This window comes from Trichosurus vulpecula, chromosome 5 (assembly GCF_011100635.1).
Source record: "Trichosurus vulpecula isolate mTriVul1 chromosome 5, mTriVul1.pri, whole genome shotgun sequence".
NCBI classification, from domain to species: domain Eukaryota; kingdom Metazoa; phylum Chordata; class Mammalia; order Diprotodontia; family Phalangeridae; genus Trichosurus; species Trichosurus vulpecula.
The window spans coordinates 66,460,342-66,486,466 of record NC_050577.1 but is presented as its reverse complement, the minus strand read 5'-3'; the positions used below and the strand labels follow the sequence as shown (position 1 = coordinate 66,486,466).

Sequence of the window (26,125 nt, the reverse complement as noted above, 5' to 3'; positions counted from 1 at the left end):
CATTTACCTATCTGGAAAAAAGGGATCAAGATCTCCTAATTCGTTTCCAAAAACAGAAGCTTCAACCTTTATTTCTGCAGAGTAACTCCTGGTTACTCAGAATCAAAACACAAAATTCTGGGGTTGCAACATACAGCAAATAGATATGAAACTGTTTAGTAGTTTTATGTCAAGTATAGTTTATGGTGCTTCCATTCTAATGGGTGATCCATGCCATGTATGGCAAGGGTTAAGGCACCCAGCCCGGCAGATCTTCTGGAACATCCCCAGGCTTTCAGGAATCTGCCTCTCTTATCATCCCCACTCCCTCACTTTCTCCAGCTCACAAACAAAATAGTCAACTTAACTAATGATCCAATGGGTGACCAGGACATCGGGGAACTAAAATGTACTTTTTAGCACTAAAAAAATGGATATCACCAACTTCCCAACCTCCCTCATATATGGTGACTCTCAGTTAAACAGAATATTCCAATTAACCAGAAATGCCTATTCCCAGGTTATTTTAAATAAACAGATTGTTTATGCTACTCAACAATTTTAGCTGCCCGATGTTTAAAGGGATTATAAAACTTACCGTGATATACTGTGCCTATTTGGACAGGATAACAAACACCTCACAAGACTGAAATTAGGCGTCTATAAAAGAAAAGACAAGCTGAAGGAAAAAATGTTAACATGAAGCTCTGTAATTCTTATTAAATAAAAACTCTTCCTTCCAAGTTCCCTCATTTAGTTGGACTGTAAACTTTAGCAAAATGATAATTCTGCAATGAATTTCCTCCTACTTAGATTCAGTCCCATAACAATAAACTTTAATAAACTGCTTAAGTGATACTATACAATAATTTGTAACTTGAAAAGGAATAGAGCTGAAAAATTTTTAGTCTATAAATTAGATGAGTTATTGATGTATATTGATTGAGGGAATTTCCACACGGGGAGCTCTCCACACTAATAAAATAAAACACTTTCAGATGTATAGATTATACGTTTCTAGAGTGGGGTACATCACTATCATCATTAACCCAGTGGGAGGCACACTGGACTTGAAATCAAAAGGCCTGATTTCAATCCTGATTTTCTGATGTGCAGCCAGTAACTTTCCTTCTAGCTCCAAATCTATGATCCTATGATCCTACGGTGTCACTCTCCTATTATCATCTCTAAGACCCAACCAACAGACAAATAAAACTGTGATCCCATCAAGAAAAAACAAAGGCGGAAGCTGAGATGTGTCCTGTTCTCCTTTATTAATACTTTGACAGAGAAGCTAGGCGAAGCACAATTTGTCTTCATAAACCCAGATTGGTTTTTTAAATGACGTGTACCAAAATGATTTATCTCACACTCTACCTGGATCTTAAAAAATTATTGATTCATCATTATTCATTTTCTCCTGTTGTCTACAAAGCCCATGACTTTTTCTATTACCAAACATGGAAAAAAGCTCTAGCAATAGCAAAGAAGGGTATTAAAACTAACTCAGATGAACTTCTTTGTAAACTGGAAGCATAGTTTCCAAGACAGCACAAGTCACATCATGGAGACACTGGAGTAACTGTTCAAATACCAGTTCTACTGCTTACTACCTGGGAGATATGAGGCGAGTCACTTGTCTCTTGACCTTAGTTTGCTCACGTGTATAATGGAGGGGCTGGGGTGGGAGTAAATTGGATGATCTCTTTAAGTGCTACGAGAACTATGAGAAACAGGAAACAGCTTGTGCCTGGAGTAAAGCATAAGGACACATGGGGAAGTAGGTGAAGATTTGGTAGAATAGGGTTTGGGAACACAGCAAAAATAATAATAATAATAATAATAATAATGAAGCATTAGTTACAATGATGGAGAAGGGAAATTTGCATAGGTACTTGTAATAAAAAGGGCAGGCTTGGTTCTTTATTCAGATGCACAGTGCCAGGCACACAGTAGATGCTTAATAAATGTTTACTGATTGATGTCCCAAACATCCCAGGAAATAAGACCATGACTAGAAGACATCCTCCTCTATATAGGAGCATATATTTAAGCCATTTTCTTGCAACCAGATTTTTAAAGCCACCTTAACCATTTTCAGAGCACTTTGCCCAGCCCACTCCTTGGAGCTTATTATGTTATCCTTTGCATCATGGATATTTGTAAAAGTCATTTCTCCTGTCAGACTGTAAGCTGCTAGGGATCGGACTCTGTGTCATGCCAATCTGTGTATCTCCTGCATCTTTTTTTTTTTTCCAGATATATTTTCTTATTTTTTCAAATCATTATTTATTTATTTAATATTTTTGGTGTTCAGCATTGATTTTCACAAGAGTTTGAATTACACATTTTCTCCCTATTTCTACCCTCCTCCCCCACTCCAAGATGGCATATATTCTGATTGCCCCGCTCCCCAGTCAGCTCTCCCTTCTGTCACCCCACTCCCCCTCATCCCTTTTTCCCTTACTTTCTTGTAGGGCAAGATAGATTTCTATGCCCCATTGCCTATATATCTTATTTCCTAGTTGCATGCAAAAACTTTCTTTTTTGAATATCTGCTTTTAAAACTTTGAGCTCCAAATTCTCTCCCCTCTTCCCTCCCTACCCACCCCAAGAAGGCAAGCAATTCAACATAGGCTGCATGTGTATGATTATGTAAAACCCTTCGACAATACTCATGTTGTGAAAGACTAACTATATTTTGCTCCTTCCTATCCTATCCCCCTTTATTCAGTTTTATCCCTTGACTCTGTCCCTTTTTGAAAGTGTTTGCTTTTGATTACCTCCTCCCCCTATTTGCCCTCCCTTCTATCGTCCCCCCTTTTTTATCTCCTTCCTCCTTCTTTCCTGTGGGGTAAGATACCCAATTGAGTGTGTATGTTATTCCCTCCTCAGGTCAAATCCGATGAGAACAAGATTCACTCATTCCCCCTCACCTGCCCTCTCTTCCCTTTCTACAGAACTGCTTTTTCTTGCCCCTTCTGTGCAAGATAATTTACCCCATTCTATCTCTCCCTTTCTAAATATATTTCTCTCTCATCCCTTAATTTTATTTTTTAAAGATATCATCCCTTCATATTCAATTCACCCTGTGCCCTATGTCTATGTATGTATGTATGTATGTATGGATACTCCCTTCAGCTACCCTAATACTGAGGTTTCATGATTTATACACATCATCTTTCCATGTAGGAATGTAAAACTGTTCAACTTTAGTAAGTCCCTTATGATTTCTTTTTCTTGTTTACCTTTCATGCTTCTCTTGATTCTTGTTTTTGAAAGTCAAGTTTTCTATTCAGCTCTGGTCTTTTCACTGAGAAAGCTTGAAAGTCCTCTATTTTGTCGAAAATCCATATTTTGCCTTGGAGCATGATACTCAGTTTTGCTGGGTAGGTGATTCTTGGTTTTAGTCCTAGCTCCACTGACCTCCGGAATATCATATGCCAAGCCCTTCGATCCCTTAATGTAGAAGCTGCTAGATCTTGTGTTATCCTAATTGTGTTTCCACAGTACTCAAATTGTTTCCTTCTGGCTGCTTGCAGTATTTTCTCCTTGATCTGGGAGCTCTGGAATTTGGCGACAATATTCCTAGGAGTTTTCTTTTTTGGGATCTTTTTCAGGAGGCGATTGGTGGATTCTTTCAATTTCTATTTTACCTTCTGGCTCTAGAATATCAGGGCAGTTGTCCTTGATAATTTCTTGAAAGATGATATCTAGGCTCTTTTTTTGGTCATGGCTTTCAGGTAGTCCAATAATTGATCTCTCCTGGATCTATTTTCCAGGTCAGTGATTTTTTCAATGAGATATTTCACATTGTCTTCCATTTTTTCATTCCTTTGGTTCTGTTTTATAATATCTTGATTTCTCATCAAGTCACTGGCTTCCACTTGCTCCAATCTAATTTATTTTTTTTCAGGGTCATATGTTGGCATTTATTATTTAAGTTCAAGAACAGGTTGTGAAAGGGGTGGGTGTGGGAGGGCCTAGAGGAGAGGGAGGGAAGAGACAGGGAGACTAGAGTCTCTCGTCTGTGTCTGCTCTAGACGGGGTTGATCCTGATTTCTGAGCCTTGGTCCAGGGCACACAATGAAACACGCGATTAAGATGAGGTTGGGGGGTACAGGTTTAGGAAAACATGGCGGGGGTGGAGGTGGCCAGAGTTACACATCCAACCAGAGGTGGGGGCTGGGATTCTCCTTGGATCAGCAGCACCGCTTTTTTTAGGAATTGAAGCATAGTGATAAGTTCCATCCCACTTATTTCAGCTCTTACAAAACATTCTTGTAGTTAAAAGTCTCTGTGCTAAAGAATTCTTTCATCGCTTCTCTAACTTCTTGTACTTTGCTTCTAGTTTCTTTGAATATGCATCCAATTTGTAAGCTGCCTGCTCAAGAGCTGCTACTTGCTCCTCAATTAGAGTGATCTGATCCAGATAAGGCTGAAGTGCTGCATATTTCTGGTTTAAGTCCTTTAGGTTTTTACTTACGTTTACTGCAATATCTTTCATTTCTAGATACTTCGAGCTAGTCAGTTGGTTCATATTTTCCAGAAGTTTATAGTCTTCACTGGTAGCTGTGAGCTCACCCGTCAAGTACGTGGCCATTTTGGAGAATATGTCCTGGCACAGCCCCGTGATGTCCGCCTTGGTGGGCTCTGTGGCCTCCTCCGCAGTCTCCACCATGGCATCGTCTAGGCCGGGGAAGGGAGGTAGGAGAAAGGATGGAGGGAAGGATGGGATGGCGAAGAAAGGGGAAAGAAAGGGGGGAAGGGAGAGGGGCAAGAGTGGAAGGAAAGGGAGAAAAGGGGCTCTCCAATCTAATTTTTAAGGTAGTATTTTCTTCAGTGGTCTTTTGGACCTCCTTTTCCATTTGGCTAATTCTGCATTCTTCAAGGCATTCTTCTCTTCGTTGGCTTTTTGGAGCTCTTTTGCCATTTGAGCTAGTCTATTTTGTAAGGTGTTATTTTCTTCAGTATTTTTTTTGGGTCTCCTTTAGCAAGTCATTGGCTTGTTTTTCATGATTTTCTTGCATCACTCTCATTTCTCTTCCCAATTTTTCCTCTACTTCTCTAATTTGCTTTTCCAAATCCTTTTTGAGCTCTTCCATGGCCTGAGACCAGTTCATGTTTTCCTTGGAGGCTTTTGATGTAGGCTCTTTGACTTTGTTGACTTCTTCTGGCTGTACGTTTTGGTCTTCTTTGTCACCAAAGAAAGATTCCAAAGTCTGAGTCTGAATCTGAGTCCGTTTTTGCTGCCCGGCCATGTTCCCAGCCAACTACTTGACCTTTGGGATTTTCATCGAGGCATGATTGCTTGTAGAGTACAGAGTACTTTGTCCCAAGCTTGAGGAGCTGTGCTGTTGTTTTCAGAGCTATTTCTGCACAGTAAACTCTGCCACACCAGTGTTCCTTGTCCCCCAAGAACCGCCAACCCACACTGGACTCAGATCTAAGCAGGCTCTGCTCTCCTGCTCTGACCCGCCACTTAATTCCTCCCACCAGGTGGGCCTGGGGCCAGAGGCAACTGTAGCTGTCTGTAGCTGCACCACCTCCGCTACCCCCGGGGCGGTGGCCAAACCACGAACTCATTTCACTCTGCCCCAGCAGTTTTTCCCACTAACCTCTGTTGTCTTTGGTGTTTGTGGGTTGAGAAGTCTGGTAACTGCCACAGCTCACTGATTCAGGGTGCTAGGGCCTGCTCCGCCTGGCTCCTGGTCTGGTTGTTTCAGGTGCTGCCCATGCTGGGCTCTGCTCTGTTCCACTCCCAGCTCCGTGCAATAGACCTTACCCAGCCACCATCCAGGCTGTCCTGGGCTGGAGCCCTTCTTCCCCCTACTATTCCCTGGGTTCTGCAGTTCTAGAATTTGTTCAGAGCCATTTTTTATTGGTGTTTGGAGGGTCCTGGGGGAGAGTCCTAGGCAAATCCCTGCTTTCCAGCCGTCATCTTCTGTTCAGATATCTGTATCCCCTGCATCTTGCTTAAGAAATGTTTATCAAATTGAAATCTGCATCCTTTACTGTGTTACTAGATAGCTATGGGGGAAATGCTGTCAACATGCGGGTGACAGCAGGAAGTAGAGTGACAAAGTTTCTCGTGATATCCTTGTGAACCAGGTGAATAAACATAGGCTAGATCATCATCACTCAATCATAGTTTACAGAATAACTGCATCCACAGATGTAAACTGTTGGGAATACATCACCTTGCAAGAAAGATCTCTAACACTTGCCACAGGGCTCAATCTTTGGCCCATTCCTGTTTAATATTTTTACCAAGGTTATGAATGAAGATGTAGAAGGCACCACTGGAGTCAAAGATCTGAATGACTAAAGTTGGAAGAATGTAGATGTTGGAGAGTTGAATTGTAATTCAAAAAGATCTCGCTAGGATAGAACAATACCCAAACTAACAAAATGAAATTTCAAAAGGATAAAGGCCTGTGCTTAAGTCCAAAGAAACTTGACTTACATAAGTACAGGATGGAGAAGACATGGCTTAACAGAAGTATATGTTAAAAAAAAAAGAGGAATTTTAGCTGACTACAAAGTCAGAATGAAGTGCAAGAAAGCTTTAAGGGCTGGATTTTAGGGGAGTTGGGAATCAAGTCTGGAATCACTGACCCTCTGTACTCAGTATGACCAGGTTCCGTCCAAGGTCCCTGGACTAGCCCCAGGATGCACAAGCACCACTAGACTATAAAAGGACCAGCTTTCAAGAGCAAAGGGAAAGCAGATGGAAATGAAGGAAATATATGAAAAATACTATCTTAAATGTGCAGTTCATAAAGTGTTTTCAGATATGTTATCATATATGATCAATGATGATCGGTTATTGTTATTCTCATTTCACTGATAAGGAAACTGAGTTTCACATTTTAAGAGACTTAACTCATGGCCATATGGCATGGCTGCAACTCAAATCTAGGTCTTCCAACTCCAATACTTTCCATTATTTTATGTCCTTACTCCAACAGGACTTCTATCTTATTCACTCCAGTTTCCCTAATTACATTAACTATACCCCCCCCCCCTTAAACAGAGTACTAGTTTGATAATGTGAATAATTAAAGCAGAGTGGAGTTTTAAAGCCACAAATGAAATCAGGAGAAGCTGAAAATGCTTAAACTTTGGCCTCTTGACACCCTATCCTCCCCCTCCCAGTAATTTAGTTTTTTATAGATACTGTTTACGGGTGTTCTCAAAAGCTTCAGGTGTTCTCAAAAGCTTCGATCCTCTGCCCTCTGCTCTTCTCTCTACCTTTACACCCTCTGGGGACTCAGCTACTACTACTCAAACCTCAATGCAAGTGATTCCTGCTTCTAAGCACCTTTGATCTTTATTTGTGTTCTGATCATCAAGTTTCTGAATACCTAATGGATATCTCCACTTGGGTATTACCTCAAATACAACTTATATTCTCAGAATATAAGTTACTATCCAATTACTATCCAATTACTTCCTAGGTGAGTCAATCTTGACTCTCCTCACTCCATTAGCCCCCTAGTTGATCACTTGCCAACACCATCTCCACAACACTTCTCTCCACTCACAAAGCCTTTACCTATGCCCCAATGCTTCTCACCTAAGCTAATGCAAGCTCCCCAGTCAGAGTAGGGATCATTTCATTCTTTTCACTTGTACCCCTAGCATAATGTCTGGCACAGAATAGGTACTTAATATTTATTAGCCTTCTAATTAATATACCTATCTCCCAGTCTCTTCCCTCTCTAATCCATCCTACATACAGTTGCCAATTTGATATTTCTATAAGACAGATTTTACAACACATGTCACCCTCTCTGCTCCCCACTCACACCTTAATGCCTCTAGGATAGAATTCAATGTCCTTCACCTGGCATTTAAGGTCCTTCACAATCTAGCTTGTACTCATCCTTCCAGACTTATTTCACACTACTACCCGTCATGTACTATCCAGTCAAAGGGGATTGTGAGGCATTCTATTTTAGGCTTCCCTTCCTCATCTTTCTTCTCTTTTCTTTTAAATAATTATTAGCCTTTATTAAGATATTAAATCTTAAAACCAAAACAAGATTTTGGATTCTATAGATTCTAGGTATGGTTTTTCTTTTAATTTTTAAATTTTTTTCATTTTTGTAAAATTCTGAGTTCCAAATTTTTCTCCCCCCCACCAAGCAATCTAATACAGGTTATATATGTACAATCATGTTAAACATACTTCCACATGTGTCATGTTGCCTTACCTTTCTTGAACAAAATGCTTAGTGCTTTATTCAAAACACAGCTCAGAAGCCACCTCCCACAGGTCTTTCTTGACCTCCTTTCTCCCATTAGGATTCTTACTTAACCTTTTGAAATTACTTTGTATTTTCTCATCTGTGTATATGTTGGAAGGCAGGAAAGCTTTACCCTTTGACCAAGTTTAAAAAGTGCTAAGTATGGGAAATATGAAGGACTACAGAGGTCCCTAAGATGCCACAGAGACTGTTTGGTTTTTGTTTATATTCCCAGCACAAAGTAGGTGTCTAATAAGTGTTTACTGAAATGAACTTTAGTGTAAGATCCGGTCCTTTCCTTAAGGAGCTCATAACTTATTTTATTATCGTTTAATTCTGGGTTCTCAAAACAGATCCTGTACTTTAGTTAAGGCTGGTGATGGGCTATATGTCTATGTCCTGAATACTAAACTAGTTAATCTGAAGAAGTTCATCACCAAAAGGCTATCACGTGATCACTTTTTTCTTTCTGGCCACAGCAACTCAAAGCACAGGCTAGCAGAAAGAATACTGACTTGGAGCCAGGAAGACCTGGATTTGAATCTTGACTCAATGACTTATGACGTTGTGACCCAGGGCAAGTCACAACCTGTCTAAATCTGTTTGCCCCTCTGCAAAATGGGGATGCACCTACCTCAGAGAGGTCCCTGTAGAGCTCAAATGAGACAGTGTGAAGTGCTATATAAATGTGAGCTACTATTGGTATTACTAAACTCCTCACAGCGAAAAAATCTAGGCTCCCTGAGGTATGAGAGCATTGCAATCATAGTTCCAAACAGAGGTCACAAGGTGGCGCATTACTGTTGGGTGAGTTCTACTTTATTCCTCATTCTCGATCCCTTCATCTTACATTAAAATTAATGCAACAACCTCATTCTTAACTGTTCTCAATGTCTCTATTTGAAACTAGGACCAGTATTCCTTAAGAAATGGACTGCAACCCTTCCCTACTTCCTACTATACTGGGTGCAAGCTTGCTGGGGAATGGAGGACTTTGAGCTTTCCACCTTCTGGCCCCACCCTCCCAGTACTTCCCGGTAAAGCTTCTAATCTGGATCCCACCACACTCACACCAAGGGAGTTCCTGGTCTCCAAGAGGGTTCACTGAACTAGCCTACTCACCTACAGCGCTCTTTCCTCACCCTCCTCTATATTAAGCCTACCTAGCCTGCAAGATCCATTTAATTTCAACATCCCCAAGGAAGCCTTTCAGTCCACACAAACCTTTTCCTTCTCAGAACTCCTGGGGATCTTTAAATTTGCATGTTTGTTCTCCAATTGTTTCCCTACCTATCGTTCCCTCCGGTGTGTTCACTGCTCCATATTATAGTTAAAACAAGCCTCAATTCCCCTACCATATTGTTTTATTCTTCCTTATATTCCCCATAACAGATAGCATTGTACCTTGCACACAGTATACGCCTTATAAATCAACAAGTTAAAGATTCTGGAAAAAAAAAAAACCAACAATCTCCGCTCTCAAGGGCGTTACATTCTAATAGAGGAGACAAGAACAGAATATAAAGAGAATAAATATGAATAAACACAAAGTAATTACATACGAGGTTGTTAGAGGGTGTTCACACTAACAGTAGGGTAACTCAGGAAAGACTTCACTTAGGTGCTGGTTCTAGAGCTGAGTTATGAAGTAAGAGGGCATCTATAACTTGGAGGTGTGGAGGAACTATTCTGCCTACCTGGGACAGAGCAAGTGAAAAGGCACAGAGACAGGAGGCAGTGTGTGGTCTAGGCCAGCTCTTAGAGAGTAGGGCCTTTTTTTTTTTAAACCTTTCTTTATATCCCCAAGTGCTTAGTACAGTTTCTGGCACACAGCAGGTGCTTAATAAATGCTTGTTAATTTGAGGAGTAGAGAAGGCCATTTGGCTGGACTGCAGACTCAGGGGAACTGATGTACAACAAAGCTGAAAAGGGGCTGGGATCAGGTTGTGAAAGGCTTTAAAAACGAAGGAGAATTTATATTTTAGCATCGATTAAGCACCTACAATGCGCCAGTCACTGTGCTGAGTGCTTTATAAATATCTCATTTGCAAATGAGCCAATAGGGAGGCACTAGATTTACTGATTAAAAAGAAGAGTGCTATGATTCTATCCCTGGAGCGGAGGGCAGACTGTTATGGTAAGACACTTGTGGCAGAGTGACCGAGTAAGAGGCTGTTCACAATAATCGAGAAAGGGGTGATAAAAGTAAGGGTGATTGGCTATGTGAGTAGAGAGAAGGGATCAGATATCAGAACCACTGAGAAGGTAGAAGAGGCACTCAAAATCCATCTGTTGAAGTCAATGCGCGTGCATCTTGCCCATCCAACTAGACTGCTAGCTTGTCTAAACAGAGTTTTCTCCTTGTAGGTGTTTCACACTTCCTCCACATCGGTGGAAGCGGGGCAGGCAGGATGGTAAAAAGAACATTTTGATGCTAGTGACTTGGTTTCCTCACCTCCCAGAGGAGGGACCGGAACTGTCTATTCCCTCTGCTCTAGTGAGCCTTCTGGCTCCATTTTCTCCTTGAGTACCCTTGTGGATCTTTCTCTTCCTTTTCTCTCTGCTCAGTCCCACCCACAGAGCCATCAACATACAAATTCTCTCCTCGCCTCCTCACCTAGGTCTTAATCTCTGTGCACAGGTTACCCCCCAGTCCCCCACCCCAGGACACCACCCTCACTATCCCAGGGGGCACAGATTAGGAAGAGGCAATAAAGAAAAAGGGAAGAGTTAAAGCTGAATTTTAAGTTTCTACTCCAGACTGACAGCTCTCACCTATATTTCGGCCCCAGCATTCCATCCCAGCCCCTCTTCTGAGACCCTAGCTCTCCTCCCCTCTCAACACCACCCTAAGAATCAGGTCTACTTCAGTGTCCCCCCCCCCCCGGTCCCCCTTCTGCCCCTTTTACCCCTCCCCTCCCTCAACTCTTCTCCAGGGAACACTGCTGCACATTGAACACCCCCTCCCCAAACACACGCCCCCCCAGACCCGGCTTATTTCCCGTCCCTCCGCTTCTCTTGCAAAGCCCGTGGCCCGGGGTCTGGCTCTCGCCCTCTGCCACTCGGGGTCTCAACTTCCCAACTCCCTGCACGCCCCTCCCTGAACCCCTGGTTCCTATCACACACACGATGTCACACACATCGCACTCTCACGCTCTTACACACTTACATTCTTCTCTCATACACACTCCCTGTGGTTCTCATCACACACACGCGTCTTTCTCTCTCTCCAGCTGACCGCCTCCAAGCCCCTTTCCCGGATTAGAAGTCGGTGCCCCCGGGGCCTGGTTCTCAAGCCCGGCCCCCTCCCCGCACACGTGCCGGTTCCCGGTTCCCCATTCATTCCGCTGTCATTGGCGCCGTGACCTCTGCACGCCCGGCGCCTTCTCTGGCCCGCCCTCTACCTTCCTCGCGGCTCTACTCACCTGACCCCACGGGCCGGTTGCGGGGCGGCCGGCGGCCGGCCATCCCCGGCCTTCGGGCGGCCTCCGCAGGGCGCCGAGCCCGGGGCTCCCCGAGGCCGCTCTCCACGAGCAGCAGCGCCGCCACCGCCAGCCCAACGAGGCCATGATCCCGCTCTGCAAGTGCGGCGGGCGGCTCCGCCCCCACCCCTCCCCGCCGCGGGGACCCGGAGCCGGAAACCTGGCAGGAGAAGCGCTTCCGCCCACACCTTTTTCTCCTCGCTGCCCCTCCCGTCCCAGCCGAGAGCGAGGCTCAAGCACACGGACCCCCCAGGTGGTCCGCTGGGCAGGAGCGGAAGGCCCGACGGGAAATAGAGGAGGGGGCGGGAGCCTGAACGCGCACTCCGCCCCCGGCCCCGCCCCGTCCTGCCTCTCGCGTCTGGGCACTCCGGGCGCGGTTGAACCTCCGCCCTCCCTTCCTGGCCACTGTGCCCTTGCCGGCCTCCCCCAGGCCCTGAGGCACGGGTCCGCCCATGGAGAGAGGAGCGGGGCGCCGGAGGCTAGGGACGGCGGGGCGCGCGCTGCTGGCCGTGCTCCATAGCTGCGCAGCCGCCTGGGCCTTCCTGGAGGAGCCCCCCGCTTGGGGGCAGAGGCCCGGCCTCGGGCGCCTCACCGGCAATGAATCCGACCTGGGCTTCTGCGAACGGAAAATCGGACTGGGCAGCTCGCTCGGCCCTTGGAGCCTGTCTTCCGAAAGCCTCATAGGTACAGACGGGATCTGCCCGCGGCCAGGGTCCGAGAGCCGGGCAGAGCCGGGATCCCGGGTGGTGACCGTGAGCAGCTCGGGAGGACCGTGTCCGTGTATGCACATGCACGCACACACGTGCACAACGTATACATATGCACACACCAGCACGCAGGTACACATATGCACATAGTACACATATGCACACACGTGCAACACACCCCCGAACACAGGGGCCAAGGACCGGTGAGTTCATCTCGGTGTGGAAACTTCCTCCCCAGGCAACAGTTTAACAGTCTTGGAAGTCTCGGGAAGTCACCTGTTGTGAAAGAAAAAAAACCCCACGAAATCGTCCATCTCCCTTGATTTTGGAATCTTGTCCTCCGGGTGCCTTATGTTATCTACTGCCCCGGAGGCTTCAGAGGCTTTGACTGAGTCACCGAGACCTAGGTTCGAGTCTAGCTTCAGGTACTTAGTGGCTGTGTGACTCTGACCAACCACGTATATGTGCAAATCCATATAGACGATGTTGGTTATCAACCATATGTATGCACATCTGTTTGCATGTAAACGCAGGTTTATGAATGCTTGCATATACACGTTTACATGTGTACACACGTGTATATGTGCATTATACACACACGGTTCTGGTTGATGGACTGCTGGGTGTCGCACATGGTTCCGGTTGATGGGTGGTGGGTGTGGCAGCTCATCCTACCAATTCACCCCTGAAGTCTTGGAAAGTTACCCGGGGTCCTGCGAGATCCCGGGACTTTCCGGGAGTCCGCGGGTGTATGTGTCAGAATCTGGACTTCTTGACTCGGCTACATTGCACTCCGTCTTAGTGTCGGGGACTGATAGTCTTTTCAAAAATTTTACTTGGTTGCTGGTTGATAAGCAACCTTATAGCTTAGACAGACAGCTGGAACGGGACTTAGAGCTGTCTCATAGGAGCTCCTCATGTTACCGAATGGGAAACACCCACAGACGTGTAGTGACTCTCCTAGGGCTCCCAAAAAAATCCGGCGTGCAGCTTTTTAAGCCTATGCCTATGCCGGGTGCTACGATGCCCACCCACTTTGCTCGCGGAGAATTCCCTCCGCTGATTAAACCACAGGGATGGGCCAAAAACCCGCCCAGGACTGTGATCAACGATTTCTGAGCCTTGCACCTGTCTTCACCGTGGCCAACCACTACCTGCAGGCTACAGACAGTTCCAGATAGGGATAATTGCTTCATTTTGCCCTTCTAAGTAGATTAGATGTTTATCGCCCACTGTAAATTATCATTGCAAATGAGAGACCTGTTGCTGTTACTCAAATGTAGGCACATTTTTAAACCTCGAGGCCTGCCTTTTTGAGAAGGCACCTTTGGGGTTACCTCTGTAGCGAACTTGTGATGTGGAAACTCCCTCAGCTAGTCCACACCTGGTTGTGACTTGAAGTCTTAGAAAGTTGCCTAAGTTAAGTGACTTGCCCAGGATCCTTCAACTAGTATGTGTCAGAAACAGGACTTCTGATTCCTAAGGTTCCACTGCAACACACTGCATCTCACAGCATATATCCTGATACATATGTATGTATATTTTATACACACACACACACACATATACAGACACACATGTATATATATATGTATTCACAATTACATGTAAAAATTTTTAACATCTAAAAAAGTTTTTGAGTTCCAAATTCTCTTCTCCCCTCACTAAGAAGGCAAACAATTTAATGTAGGTTATATGTGTGTAGCCAAGCAAAATAGTTTTCTATATTAGTTTGTGAAAGAAAACACCAACCCCCTCCCCCCCAAGAAAAATAAAGAAAGTTTAAAACGTATTCTTTGATCTGTTTTTAGACTCCCATCAGTTCTTTCTCTGGAGACGGGGAGCATTTTTCCTTCAGAATTGTCTTGGATCATTGTAATGCTGAGAATAGCTAAGTCATTCCCAGTGGATCATATACTGATATGTTGTCAAAAATATTACTTCAGTGATGACCAACATTCCAAGATATCTTTTTGGTAATTCTGTTTTACCAAGCTAATGATTTTTTTTTAGTGGAAAGAGGAGCTAATTTATTGCTCGTTTTAAAATGTCAGCTATAAAACTTGAGTATTGCACAGACTTCTAGATGTGGCCAGTCAAGAGGTGAACATTATTCTCTTTGAACTCTTATACAACTACTGTTTAGGTCATAGGCATGCAAAAAGCTGTGGGGAGGAGAAGGGTTTCTTTGTAATGCACGTAACCAAAAAAGATGGGAGAGCCACTCATTTTTAAAAATTCTGAATTTATTAAGAAAGAAAAAATACTCATATAAAAATTAAACAAGATCTTTCATGTGAAAATGAGAATCTATCACATACAACTTTTTAAAAAACATATATAACAAAATCAACATATGAATTTTTTAAAACTGCTACTTATTTGTATTTCCCTTTTGAGCTTCCTTCAATTGTTTGCTGAACGTTAAAAAATTTTTTTACTTGCCCTTTTTTCTTTCTTTTCTTTTTTTTTCTGACATTAGCTCTCCTCCCCTTCTCTTATCCCAAATAAAAAAAGAAAAATACAATTCTTTAACAAATAAGCATAGTCAAACAAAGTAAGCCCACCAGTTTTCACTTCCAAAAAAATGTATATTTCATGCTGCATCTTGAATCCATCACCCTTCTGTCATGGTTTTTATGCTTCATCATTAGTCTTCTAGAATAATGGTTGGTCACTGAATTGAGCAGGGTTGCCACAATTATTCTCCTGTTCTTTTCACTTCACTGTATCAGTTCATACAAATCTTGCCAGATTCTCTGAAGTCATCCCATTATCCATTTTTGTGGTGCAATAAGTTTCCATTACATTAATATACCATGATTTGTTCAACCATTCTACAGTTGTTGGGCACTCCCTTATTTATAGTTCTTTACTACAATAGAAGAGCTGATATAAACATTTTTGTCTATATGTCTTATTTTGTTTTTTTTTCCCCCTTTATTAGACTTTAGGCCTTGTGGTGGCATTGTGGGATCAAAGGGTACACACAATTGAATGACTTTGGGCCTAGTTCAAAATTACTTTTTAGACAGACTGGACTAATTCATAGCTCCACAAATAGCACATCAGTGTGCCTGTTTTTCCACAGCCTCTCCAACAATTGCCATTTTTCTTTTGGTCAATAAGATAGCTATGAGGTAGAAACTCAGAGTTGTTTTGATCTGCACTTCTCATATTATTGATTGTGATTTGTAGGGGTTTTTTAAAAGTAAAGTTGATAGTTAGAAATTCTTCCTTTGAGAACTTCCTATTCATGTCTTTGAACTCTGGCTATTTGGAGATGGTTTTTACTATATATTGCCATCAGTTCCTTGTATTAGATATGAGATATTTATTTTTAAAAAACTGCCTATAAATCTGGGTAAAAACCCAGTTAACTGTTAACCTTTTAATATTAACTGCATTGATTTTGTTTGTGTGAAAACTTTGCAATTTTATGTAATCAAAACTGTTAGTCTTATCTTCAGTGATAAGTGCCCCTTCTCTGGTCCCCCTATCCACAAGTATTTTCTTCCTTCTCTAATTTTCTCTTAATAATGTCATCTTTTATATTTAATTAATAAAACTGTTTGGAGCTCATCTTGGTATGTAGTATGAAGTATTGGTCTAAACCTAATATCTGCCAGACTGTTTTCTCATTTTTCCAGCAGTTTTTGTTGAATTGTGAGTCCTCATCCCAGTAGTTGTGGTCTTTAACTATATTACTATGTTTGTTAGTTTCAGTAAGTTGTGTACCTAATCTGTTCCACTGATCAACTTCTCTGGTTTTGAGCCAGCACCAAATAGTTTTGATGACTATTTTGTAACATAATTTGAGAACTGGTACTTCCAGGATCTCTTCTTATTTTTTTTAAATTTCCCTTGAGAATATTGATCTTTTGTTACTTCAGATAAATTCTATAATTTTTTCCAGCTCACAAAAGTAATTTTTTGGTATTTTGGTTTATGTGGCTTTGAGTAAACAAATTTATTTCAGTAGCATTGTCATTCTTATGTTATCATTGCTCACCCCTAAGTCATATTGCTCTATTTATTTGGGTCTGTCTTTATTTCTCTAAAATGTTTTGTAGTCATATCTATAGTAGTTTCTTTGTATGTGTTGGTAGGTAGACTCTTAAAATATTTTATATATTCTGTAGTTATTTTGAATAGAATTTCTCTATCTCTTCCTCCTGGGTTTCTTTGGTAATAGATATCACACATGTATATATTGTGCATAAATATATATGCTGATAATTTGTGTGGATTTATTTAGTATAGTACTTTGATGAAATCATTTGCTGAAATTAATATTTTAGTTGAGTCGCTAGGGTTCTCTATATAGACCATTATATCATCTGCAAAAAGCAATAATTTTGAGTTCTCTATCTATATTTACTCCTTTGATTTCTTTTTCTTTTCTTATTGTTATAGCTAGAATTTCTAGAATTGTTAGATAATAGTGTTGATAATGGACATCCTTGCTTTAACCTGGTCTTATTAGAAAGGCCTGTAGTTTATTTTCATTATATATAATGCTGTCTATAGACTTTGGTCATACACTGTTTAAGCAAAAGTCCATTTATTTTCATGCTTTTTGGTGTTTTTAATAGCAGTAGGTATTATATTTTGCCAAAAGCTTTTTCATGTATTGATATAATCATGTGATTTTGATTGTTTTTGCTATTTATATGATTATGTTCATAGTTTTCCTACTACTGAGCCAACCTTGAATTCGTTGTAGAAATTCAGCCTTTTTATAAGGTACAATCTTTTGATTGTTGCTATAGCTTCTTAGCTAGTATTCACTAGGGATATTGGTGTCTGGTTTTCTTTCTCTGCTTTGTCCCTGCTTTGGTATCTAAACCATATTTACATAACAGAAATAATTTAGTAGGATGATGATATTTTTTAAAATGTTGCATGTGTTAGGATTAGTTCTTACAGCAATATGGAGACTCTATTAGTATGTTTTATTATCACATGTATTACTAATCTTTCATAAATAATTTAGGCTATTCTCTTATTGTTTGGGGGCTGATACATCATCAAATCTCATGAAATACAGCCCAGTTACTTGTAATTAGCTCTCATTTTGAAAAAAAATTAGTTTGATAGCAAAAGCAATGCATTTAACAAATTCTGTACTTGCTTTAATGATAATTTCATCTTTCAACGGGTGGAGGAACTGAGAGGAATTTTTTTTAGTTCTGATTGTCACCAATAGGGAATCTCTAAATCTATGATCCTGCTTGAGTTTTGAGGATTTTTTAAAAAGATGATGAGCAAAAAAAGGTGATTTTTTCTTGCTTTTATTCTACCATTCTGACAATATTTCTCCATCTTATATGTCTCTTGATGTTATCAAATGGGAGTACTGATGAACCAAGACTTTATTACTGTGCTACATACAATAACTAGTCTTTTTCAGCTTCTTTGGGCTTTCCGGATAATGAACACTTATTACGTACAGTGCCCAAGCACTTCTATTTTGACTATTTTAACAAAGATTTCTAAAACAGATTATATTTCCCTGCTTTCCTAAAGAATACACGTTAAATATAATTTACATGAGCTACTCATGTAACCTTTGTTGATTTTATTATTAGGGCTCATTGAGAGTCAGCATGGTACAGTGGAAAGAGCTGACCTCAGAGTCAGTACAACCTGGGTTCTAGTCGTACCTCTAACACAGAGGTTCCCAAACTTATTTGGCATACTTCCCCCTTTAAAAAAATTATTCAGTGCCCCCCCAATCTACTTTCTTCAACCCTTTAGTGGTTTTTTGAAATTTACATCATTTCAAAAATACAGGAAATACTTTTTTTAAATGACACATCTTAAATTTAATAATTTATTGTAAATTCTTGGCTTTTTTCTTGCATTGAAATTCTGATGACACAATATTGCATCATGTAACTGTATAGTATCGTATTGTAAACAAGTCATGACGTGCACATATTCTTGCCGATGCATGCTGAACTTCCTGACAATGCACAACGTGCTCACCTGCCAATGGGCTTGACTGATCAGTTCTAACTTGCATTTTGTGTGTTTATCTGGAAAATAATGTAATCACTATGACTTTAATTCTGTTACACAACAGATGAAACATATATGAGTCGTTTTTCAACATTTTCTTCTCTTTCTTTTTGCTTCCACCGCCCCCTTATTTTTATTCAATGCCCTTCAGTTGCCCCCTAGGCTCCTACTGCTCCCCCACCCCCATGGTTGCAGCATACCCCAGGGGATCATATGCCCCTCTTTGGGAAAGTATGTGTAACATACGCTGTCTGTGTGACTCTGGGCAAGTCACTTAAATCCTCCAGGGCCCTCTGCAATTCGTTAAGACTTTTTAAGTCTTAAAACAGTTTGTAGATCCGATAGGGAGTTTCTTCACCTGGGAATTCTTTACACAGATAAAATTATGAGTCCAGAGAAAAAGTAATTGCTGGGATTATCATTTATGAGCATTTCTTACTGAAGCCTTCTGTAATACAGTGATGCTGTCATGACTAGTGAGAGACACAGGGTTGGTTGTCTCTATAGAATGTCTTTAGACGGTCATTTTTCATATTCTTGTTTCTTTTAGTTTTTCTTTCTCTTCCTGCCATGTAAGGTTAGGGGATAAGAGTGAGAAGAATTGAGGATGATACTCAGGTTGGGAACCTGGGTGACTGGGAAGATGGTGTTCCTTTGGACAGTCATACGAAAGGGCTTTGGAAAGGGAAAGATCATGAGGTCAGTTTAAGCAATCTATGCGATAGCCTATATGAGATGTCCAATAGACAGTTGGATAAGCACAGCCCAAGAGGGGTTAAGGCTAGATAAGTAGATTTGAGAATCATTTGCATAGAGATGATAATTGAATTCATAGGAGCTGATGAGATCACCAAACGAAATAGTATAGAAGGAGAAAAGAAAAGAGCCCAGGACTGAACCCTGTGGGACACTCATCATTAGCAAGCATCCACCTTGGCCGGATGAAGATCTAGCAAAAGAGACTGAGAAGGAACAGTCAGTTGGTTAGGAGGAGAACCAGGAAAGAGTAGTATCATGAAAACCTAGACGGAAGAGACAAGGCCAAGGTGATCAGCAGTGGAAAAAAGGAATTTTCTTTCCCAGTATTTTATCTTGTAATGCTAAAAATGTGAAATAGCAGACATTTACTGTGTTAGAAATGAAGTAAGCTACACTGTTGTTACTTGATAAAATTTATGTGTTTTGAGTTTGTAGATGTCACTTTTACTTTGATACAAAATTTTAGGAAATATAGGTTAAATAAATGAAAGTGAATTTAAGGTTGTTGTTTTTTTTTTTCTACCAGGTGTGTGGCCACTTGATCCAGTTTATGAAAATTACGTTCGCAAAGTGAGAAACTGTATCTTTTCTGTTGTTTACCCTACTCCTTTCAAATCAAGGATTCGTCTTGTAGCAGTTTCAAAGGTTAGGCTCTTTTTAAGTAGTAAAAATAAGAATACTTTATTCAACTCCCTGAAACATTCATAAAAAAAGAATAATGTGTTCTATCAGAGTTAATATGTGTAGTGGGTAAATTATTACTTTTGTGTTTAATTTATTCACGTACCTTGATGGTCTCACAGTCTTGTAAGTGGCCATGCAAACATAGTATCTGACTTTCTTCCAGCACTAATAGCTGTTGGAAAATACCATTGGGGGATGGGAATAGGTTAAAATTTCATATAACCCTGAAAATATTCTTTATAAGCCCGCCCCAAGCTGTCTTTCAATGATAGAATCCTATTCTGTGGCTCAAAATGAAAAGTTAATAATTTTTCAGTGGCATAAAAGTATTTGCACTGGAAGGAAAAGCAATATTTTTTCAGATTATAACTAATACTTATGAATACAACTTTAAGAAAAAAACCCAAAAACTTTTCAGTGAAGTAGAAGTAGATGGTTTTTTCTTGTTTGTAGTACTTGTTAGTGCGGGTAACTGAACTACCAGATTTTGCAGATATTATTGATAAGTTTAAAAATGAACAGATGTTTTGGATTATTATTAATAATGCATTTATTGAAATGATTCTATCGTTTCCTTTTGTTTCCTTTTTTGTCATCAGTACTCTGATAGAAAACTAGTGGAAAGCCTATTTATATTTTAATATGTTTTTTTTTAGGATGTTCTGGAAGACATTTTGGACCTTGATTTTTCTGTTTCAAAAACAAGTGATTTTGTTCAGTTTGTAAGTGGTGAAAAGATAGTATCTGGCTCTATTCCATTGGCCCATCGATATGGAGGCCATCAGGTAAATCTAATATTGCTTCTCTAACATGGAAATGTAAACATTTTTTAGAGTTTCCATTTAAGTTACGAAGTTGCTGTTCACTGATTTCTTTGGTCCAGAATATTGAAAATTGAACAAGATGATTTTAGAATGTTTTAGTATTTAGAGTATATTTATCACCATACATAGCATCTCTGTTGGAGTTATTATTATGATATTTTCTAGGTCCTAAATCATCAGAATGGAGCCATGGAAGGAGTGGCTATGAGAATATCAGATCTCTGTGAGTTACTTATCCCTCTGAGATAAGTAAGACAGATTGTGTCTCTGTACAGAGGCCTATGTATTTTTTTTTTTGGAGGAGGGAAGGCAGGGCAATTGGGGTTAAGTGACTTGCCAAGATCACACAGCTATTAAGTGTATCAAATGATTGAGGCTGATTTGAACTCAGGTCCTCCTGACTCCAGGGCCGGTGCTCTACTCACTTCGCCACCTAGCTGCCCCAGAGGGCTATGTATTAATGTATCCTAAGGCAATGCATATTGAGTCCTGTAGGCCCCTTTTGGGCAGTCTTTCTTCCTCTCAGGAAGAACCTGTCCTTAGATACCTTGGTACTTGAGGGTCCAATATCACCATTTTTGCCTCAACTTGATGGGCTCAGATGCAGACATGGTGGCCTTTTGCTGTTTGAGGATCAGCTCGATGGTCTTCTGTACCCTTTGGATTGATTTATACATGAACTCCTTTGGGGACAAGTGGGCCTTTTGTCTTTGAAAACCCTAATTCCTCAGAGGGCCTGATAAAACTTTGCTGATGGGCAAATTACTTCTCTCCTCATCATGTCTGAGTTCCTATATCTGTTGAATAACTGGGTTGAACTAGATGACCTCTCTAAGGTTTCTTCCAGCTCTAAATCTATTATCCTATGATACTTAGGAAACCCAGGTTCATGGAGATTAGGTGACTTGCCTGTGCCATATCAGAGGTGGTATTTGGTCTCCTCTGTTTCTAGATCTCCTTCCATTATGGCATACTGTCTCCCTAATAGATACCGGGGGAAGGCATAGGTTTAGGACAGGGGTGGGGAACCTTTGACTGAAAGGGCTGCACTTGAAGACCTAGAGGGCCACATGTGGCCTTGAGGCTGCAGGTTCCCCAGCCCTAATTTAGGACTACAGTAAAGCATGAGATGAAAGAAGATAGGAGCAGGGTACTCATCTATGAAGATGAAAAAAGAAATTGATTAAAATAAGGTTGGTTGTTCAAGCCCCATGACACTCTTTTGGGGCTAGCTAATATTTATTTAGTATTTCTTGACTCTTGTGCCTCCCTCAAACTTGGGCCGCCAGAAGGCTATTCCATATCTTAGCCGTTTTATAAGGCAGTGTCAACTCAAAAACCATAGCCTCCAACAGTGTATTTCTTCTAACTGGTAAAGCTAGCCAAATGACAAACTAGTTCAAGGCAAAAGACATTTAATGAAATGGTATAGAAAAATAAGTGACAAGAAAGATTTCACCTTGCCCTCATTAAACAGGGATAAAGGCACACTCTCTCCCACAAGTTACTACACAGCTGGTAGGGGAGAGAATAACACATGTAGGGAATGTATAATCAGGGAACACAGATACAAAGTGATATATATATAGGGAACATGTATGCCCAGGGAACACTTATGGAGGGGAACATATGTAGGGAAGCCAAGTAGCTTGTGAATGTGTATGGAGGGGCAGATAGGAAGAAAACAGATGTGGTCAGGGAACATGGATGGCTAGGCAACTCACAGCTCCAAAGCTATAGAGCCACCGCTATCCTTTGGTGATGTTATGGTCGTGCTACTGTCTCTTGGATGTTGTTGCTGAGCAGTTCTGTGCCATAGGTCACCTTCGTTGAGTTGCTACTGAACTTTTCTGTTGAGTTTCTGCTGCTGTTTTTGCTCTTCAACTGGGATTCAGCTCCTTTACTGATCTGTTGCTACAGTCTCTGCTCCTAAAAAGCTCACAGTCTCGGGCTTTTTAACTCTGGAGATGCAGTCCTCAGCAGTCACCCAGTCAGCTAGCTAGAGAAGCCATTAGACATTTGAGTTTTTCAACCATCTTTTCCCCTGAGTGTATCAAGAGGAATTCTCATTTGTCTCAGAGTGAGAAAATTCCTTTCAACCTCTTTCCACCACTATGATGCCGGTTGTGGTCCTCACAAATCACAAGGCTAGGTGGAGAATATGAAAAGGAGTTTGCGTTCTTTGTCTCACTTTTTTCCCAACCTTACTCCTAATTTCACACTAATTCCAGATTTCTCTCTGGTCCTAACTCTACCAGATTATCATGCATTCATAGCCCCTGTGTAGAGGGTAGAAGCAGCTGCTTTCTTCTGCCTTTTGTTGGATCATTTATAGTATGGCTCAGTGCTTAATTACATTACTCCAACTTCTGCCGTTCTCTCAACAGGAAGATACTCTTTTGAGAATGAACCTTGAGTCCCTGAGGGTGGTGCCCTTGTTTCTTCTTTTTATTCTATCACAATTTTAAAAATTATATTATCACAAAAAGGATAAAATCCACCCCTTTAAGTTACATAGTACAAATTGGAAGCATCCCATTGTTTGAAAGGTGATGCCCTTGTTTCTTGACCTGTAATTTTTCTTGGATGTCTTTGACCCCACTCATCCAATACAGACAACCAAGGCAGGGAAGACTGGTCCAATTCAACAAAATTTATATCGATTGATAGATAGCACACACAACAATGGATGTCCTAAATAGCCAGCTGTATTTTCATGTGTTAGTGACTTGGCACAGGTTGCCTTCACCTTTGTTCTACAAGAATAGGTATACCTGCGTAAGTGGTCCTTGACCATTTGTGCATCCAGAATTCATGGCTAGTTGCCCACTTCTGGCAGGTAGCATTTACCTTGACACTAGTCAGAATATATGAATAGACACTTGTTTGCTCAAGCTTGAAACTGAGCTCCGTAGGCAGAGTCTAGGAACTTATAAGTGACAATGTACTTCAAGGCCAAGGAGTAGTGTCATTGTCAGTAAGTCTTTACCTAACAAATGTAGGCAGCCCATGGTTCTCATTTTTCTCTTAGTATAAAACTATTCCTAAGTCAGTGAACAGCCTAAAGACTGTGCTTGGATTTATATAAGCTAACCCTGGTGCATGTGTGAGACAGTTGACAAAATATTTAAAATCTTAATTATATTTCTTATCCCAAAGATCTACAAAATTTAGTCTGTGCTTTTATTTCAGGGTTCATGGCGTACAAAGCTAGTATATCTTAGAACTGTAGAACTTCATTTTTGGAAGGGGCCTTAGATGCAAAAACAGTCATTTGTGTAGATTTAGTTCACTTAATATTTCAAAAGATCTGTGGTTTCATCAATATGAGTTTTATAGGCAGTGTCATGATTGGTTGGGGCTATAAAAATTCATCATTTTGTGGAACTCTTTCAGTGATGATCCTCTTTAAACTTAGACTGGTTTTCAGGTGGCAATCTCTCAGCAGCCCGTACTTGAAGCCTTTTCTACCTTGGAAAAATCCTCCAGAGTTTTCACTTAACTGGCATAGTGTTTTTTGTTGTGGTTTGGTTTGTTCTAGACCTGTAATATCACCACTGTGGGAATATAGAAACCCTTCCCAAACAAATGCAGATCATCGGCTCTGCTCTAGTTTATGAGCTTAGAGAATTGCCCATTGTCACTCAGCCTGTAGAGTAAATACTGAGGAGTTAGTGTGGTAGTCACACTATTTGTATTTGTGATAGGCAGGTCTAGAACCCAGGTGTTGCATGTACTATGCTACAGCTGTCTATTTACCACAGTCTTCAATAATGGAGGAGGACTTTATGCTACAATATAGTACCAGGGTAGAATTCAGTGATGTTCATGTATGACATATTTAATTGGTACTCTTAAGTATATGGATGCTTATGGAAGATGCTTTCCAGAAGCCTCAAAGGCAACAGAATTTTTTTTTGTTTGTGCCTTGTTGTATTATTCAGGAACCAAATTATGCCTCAGACTTCACATTTTGCTCCTAGATTTAAGATTGTCAGTTTCAGTGTCTTTCCGATGGATGTTATAAGATGACCATGTAACTAAGTTAGCTGAAAATGCTTTGTATTTTCTCATTTAGGGCCAAATCACTTGTTATTGTAACCCCAGCATGACTTAATATCTAATGTCCTTTTTTAGCAATGTCATTTTGAAAAACTGATTCTTAAGAGATGTAGTTAATTAAAAATGACTTTGAGAATTTTAATTTTTTCCAAGTTTGGAACCTGGGCAGATCAGCTTGGGGATGGAAGAGCCCACCTTATTGGGATATACACAAACAGGTATCAAATGTTTTACAGAAAAATATTTTGCATTCCTTTGGGTAAGATAAGAGGACATTCTAATATGTTGATATTCTTTTGGAAGGTATGGTGAAAAGTGGGAACTCCAGTTAAAAGGCTCTGGAAAGACTCCATACTCACGGTAGAGTCTCATGCTTTTGGTCACATACGTAGAATTGTAATGCCTTTAAACTTTCAAACACAACCTTTTATTTTTACCTTTCTGTAGAAATGGTGATGGAAGAGCTGTGCTGCGTTCCTCAGTGAGAGAATTTTTGGCTAGTGAGGCCTTGCACTACCTTGGCATCCCAACGAGCAGAGCTTTAAGGTAGCTCGCCCCCCCCCCCCCGCTTTTTATCCTCTATGACAGTGATTATGAAGCTAACTTTTAGGACTGGATGATGTTACCTTCCAGAAATGCTTGCTTGAGTCATAATATAACTAACTGTGATAGTCACACTATCTGCCGAAGGATAATAGAAGCTAACAAGACTTCTTGTTAGAAGCCTTTTATAATTTCCATGTTTCTAATAAAAGAGCCGAGTTGTCTATACTGCTTAAAAATACAGTTATAATAGTTCAGCATTTTGCCTGCTTCTTTAAATAGTGGCATGGCTGCAGCTGAGCTGCAATGATAAAAAGTAATTTTAAAAACACATCAAGTTAGATATTAGCAGAGCAACATTTGCTGTTTTTATTACTAAGCAACATTTTAGCTTATGAGCCAGTTTCCTATTTTCATTCATTTTCCTTCTTATATTTTGAACAATTGCTTTGTCGATGTGAAGACTAAAGAACAAAACAACTTTTTTTTTTCACTAATACAGGTGTTTGGTTTATTTCTAAATATAACCATTGATACTGTAACTATAAGCAAGCATTTTACTAAAAAAGATTGCTCTGTGGCCTGTAAATTTTCTGTTTGCATAATTTGTGGTATAAAGTGATACTATTTAAACAGTGGAAATCTTTTTTTCTGAATTCAGTACATCTGTGTTAGTGAAAATACAACTTGAAAAAAGTTCAACATCATTTGATTATTTCTCTTTTCTTTCAGTCTGGTTGTAAGTGATGATGATGTGTGGAGAGATAATTTCTACAATGGAAATATTCAGAAAGAAAGAGGTAATGATG

General features: G+C 40.7%; 3 protein-coding genes across 3 annotated transcripts in view; 1 reads left to right on the top strand and 2 right to left on the bottom strand.

Moving 5' to 3' along the window:
• Positions 1-11,800, bottom strand: part of PDSS1 (decaprenyl diphosphate synthase subunit 1) — a 44,948-nt gene extending 33,148 nt beyond the window's left edge. The window contains exons 1-2 of the mRNA XM_036761937.1: positions 11,657-11,800; positions 578-639 (exon numbers count right to left, since the gene is read on the bottom strand). Of these exons, the coding sequence (XP_036617832.1) occupies positions 578-639; positions 11,657-11,800 (206 nt within the window). The remainder of the gene's footprint in view (positions 1-577; positions 640-11,656) is intronic.
• LOC118852242 (biogenesis of lysosome-related organelles complex 1 subunit 2-like) lies at positions 4,295-4,660 on the bottom strand. The gene has a single exon (XM_036761938.1). It carries the CDS (start codon positions 4,658-4,660, stop codon positions 4,295-4,297), a length of 366 nt encoding a protein of 121 aa, XP_036617833.1.
• A 365-nt stretch (positions 11,801-12,165) lies between the features above and the next one.
• LOC118850889 (protein adenylyltransferase SelO-like) overlaps positions 12,166-26,125 on the top strand; it is a 59,220-nt gene continuing 45,260 nt past the window's right edge. The window contains exons 1-7 of the mRNA XM_036760525.1: positions 12,166-12,397; positions 19,730-19,848; positions 20,544-20,672; positions 24,927-24,991; positions 25,077-25,133; positions 25,221-25,319; positions 26,049-26,116. Of these exons, the coding sequence (XP_036616420.1) occupies positions 12,166-12,397; positions 19,730-19,848; positions 20,544-20,672; positions 24,927-24,991; positions 25,077-25,133; positions 25,221-25,319; positions 26,049-26,116 (769 nt within the window). The remainder of the gene's footprint in view (positions 12,398-19,729; positions 19,849-20,543; positions 20,673-24,926; positions 24,992-25,076; positions 25,134-25,220; positions 25,320-26,048; positions 26,117-26,125) is intronic.

What these genes read in the sequence shown, in the direction of transcription:
- LOC118852242 (XM_036761938.1), bottom strand. Translation starts at nt 4,660, where the DNA reads ATGGTGGAGACTGCGGAGGAGGCCACAGAGCCCACCAAGGCGGACATC.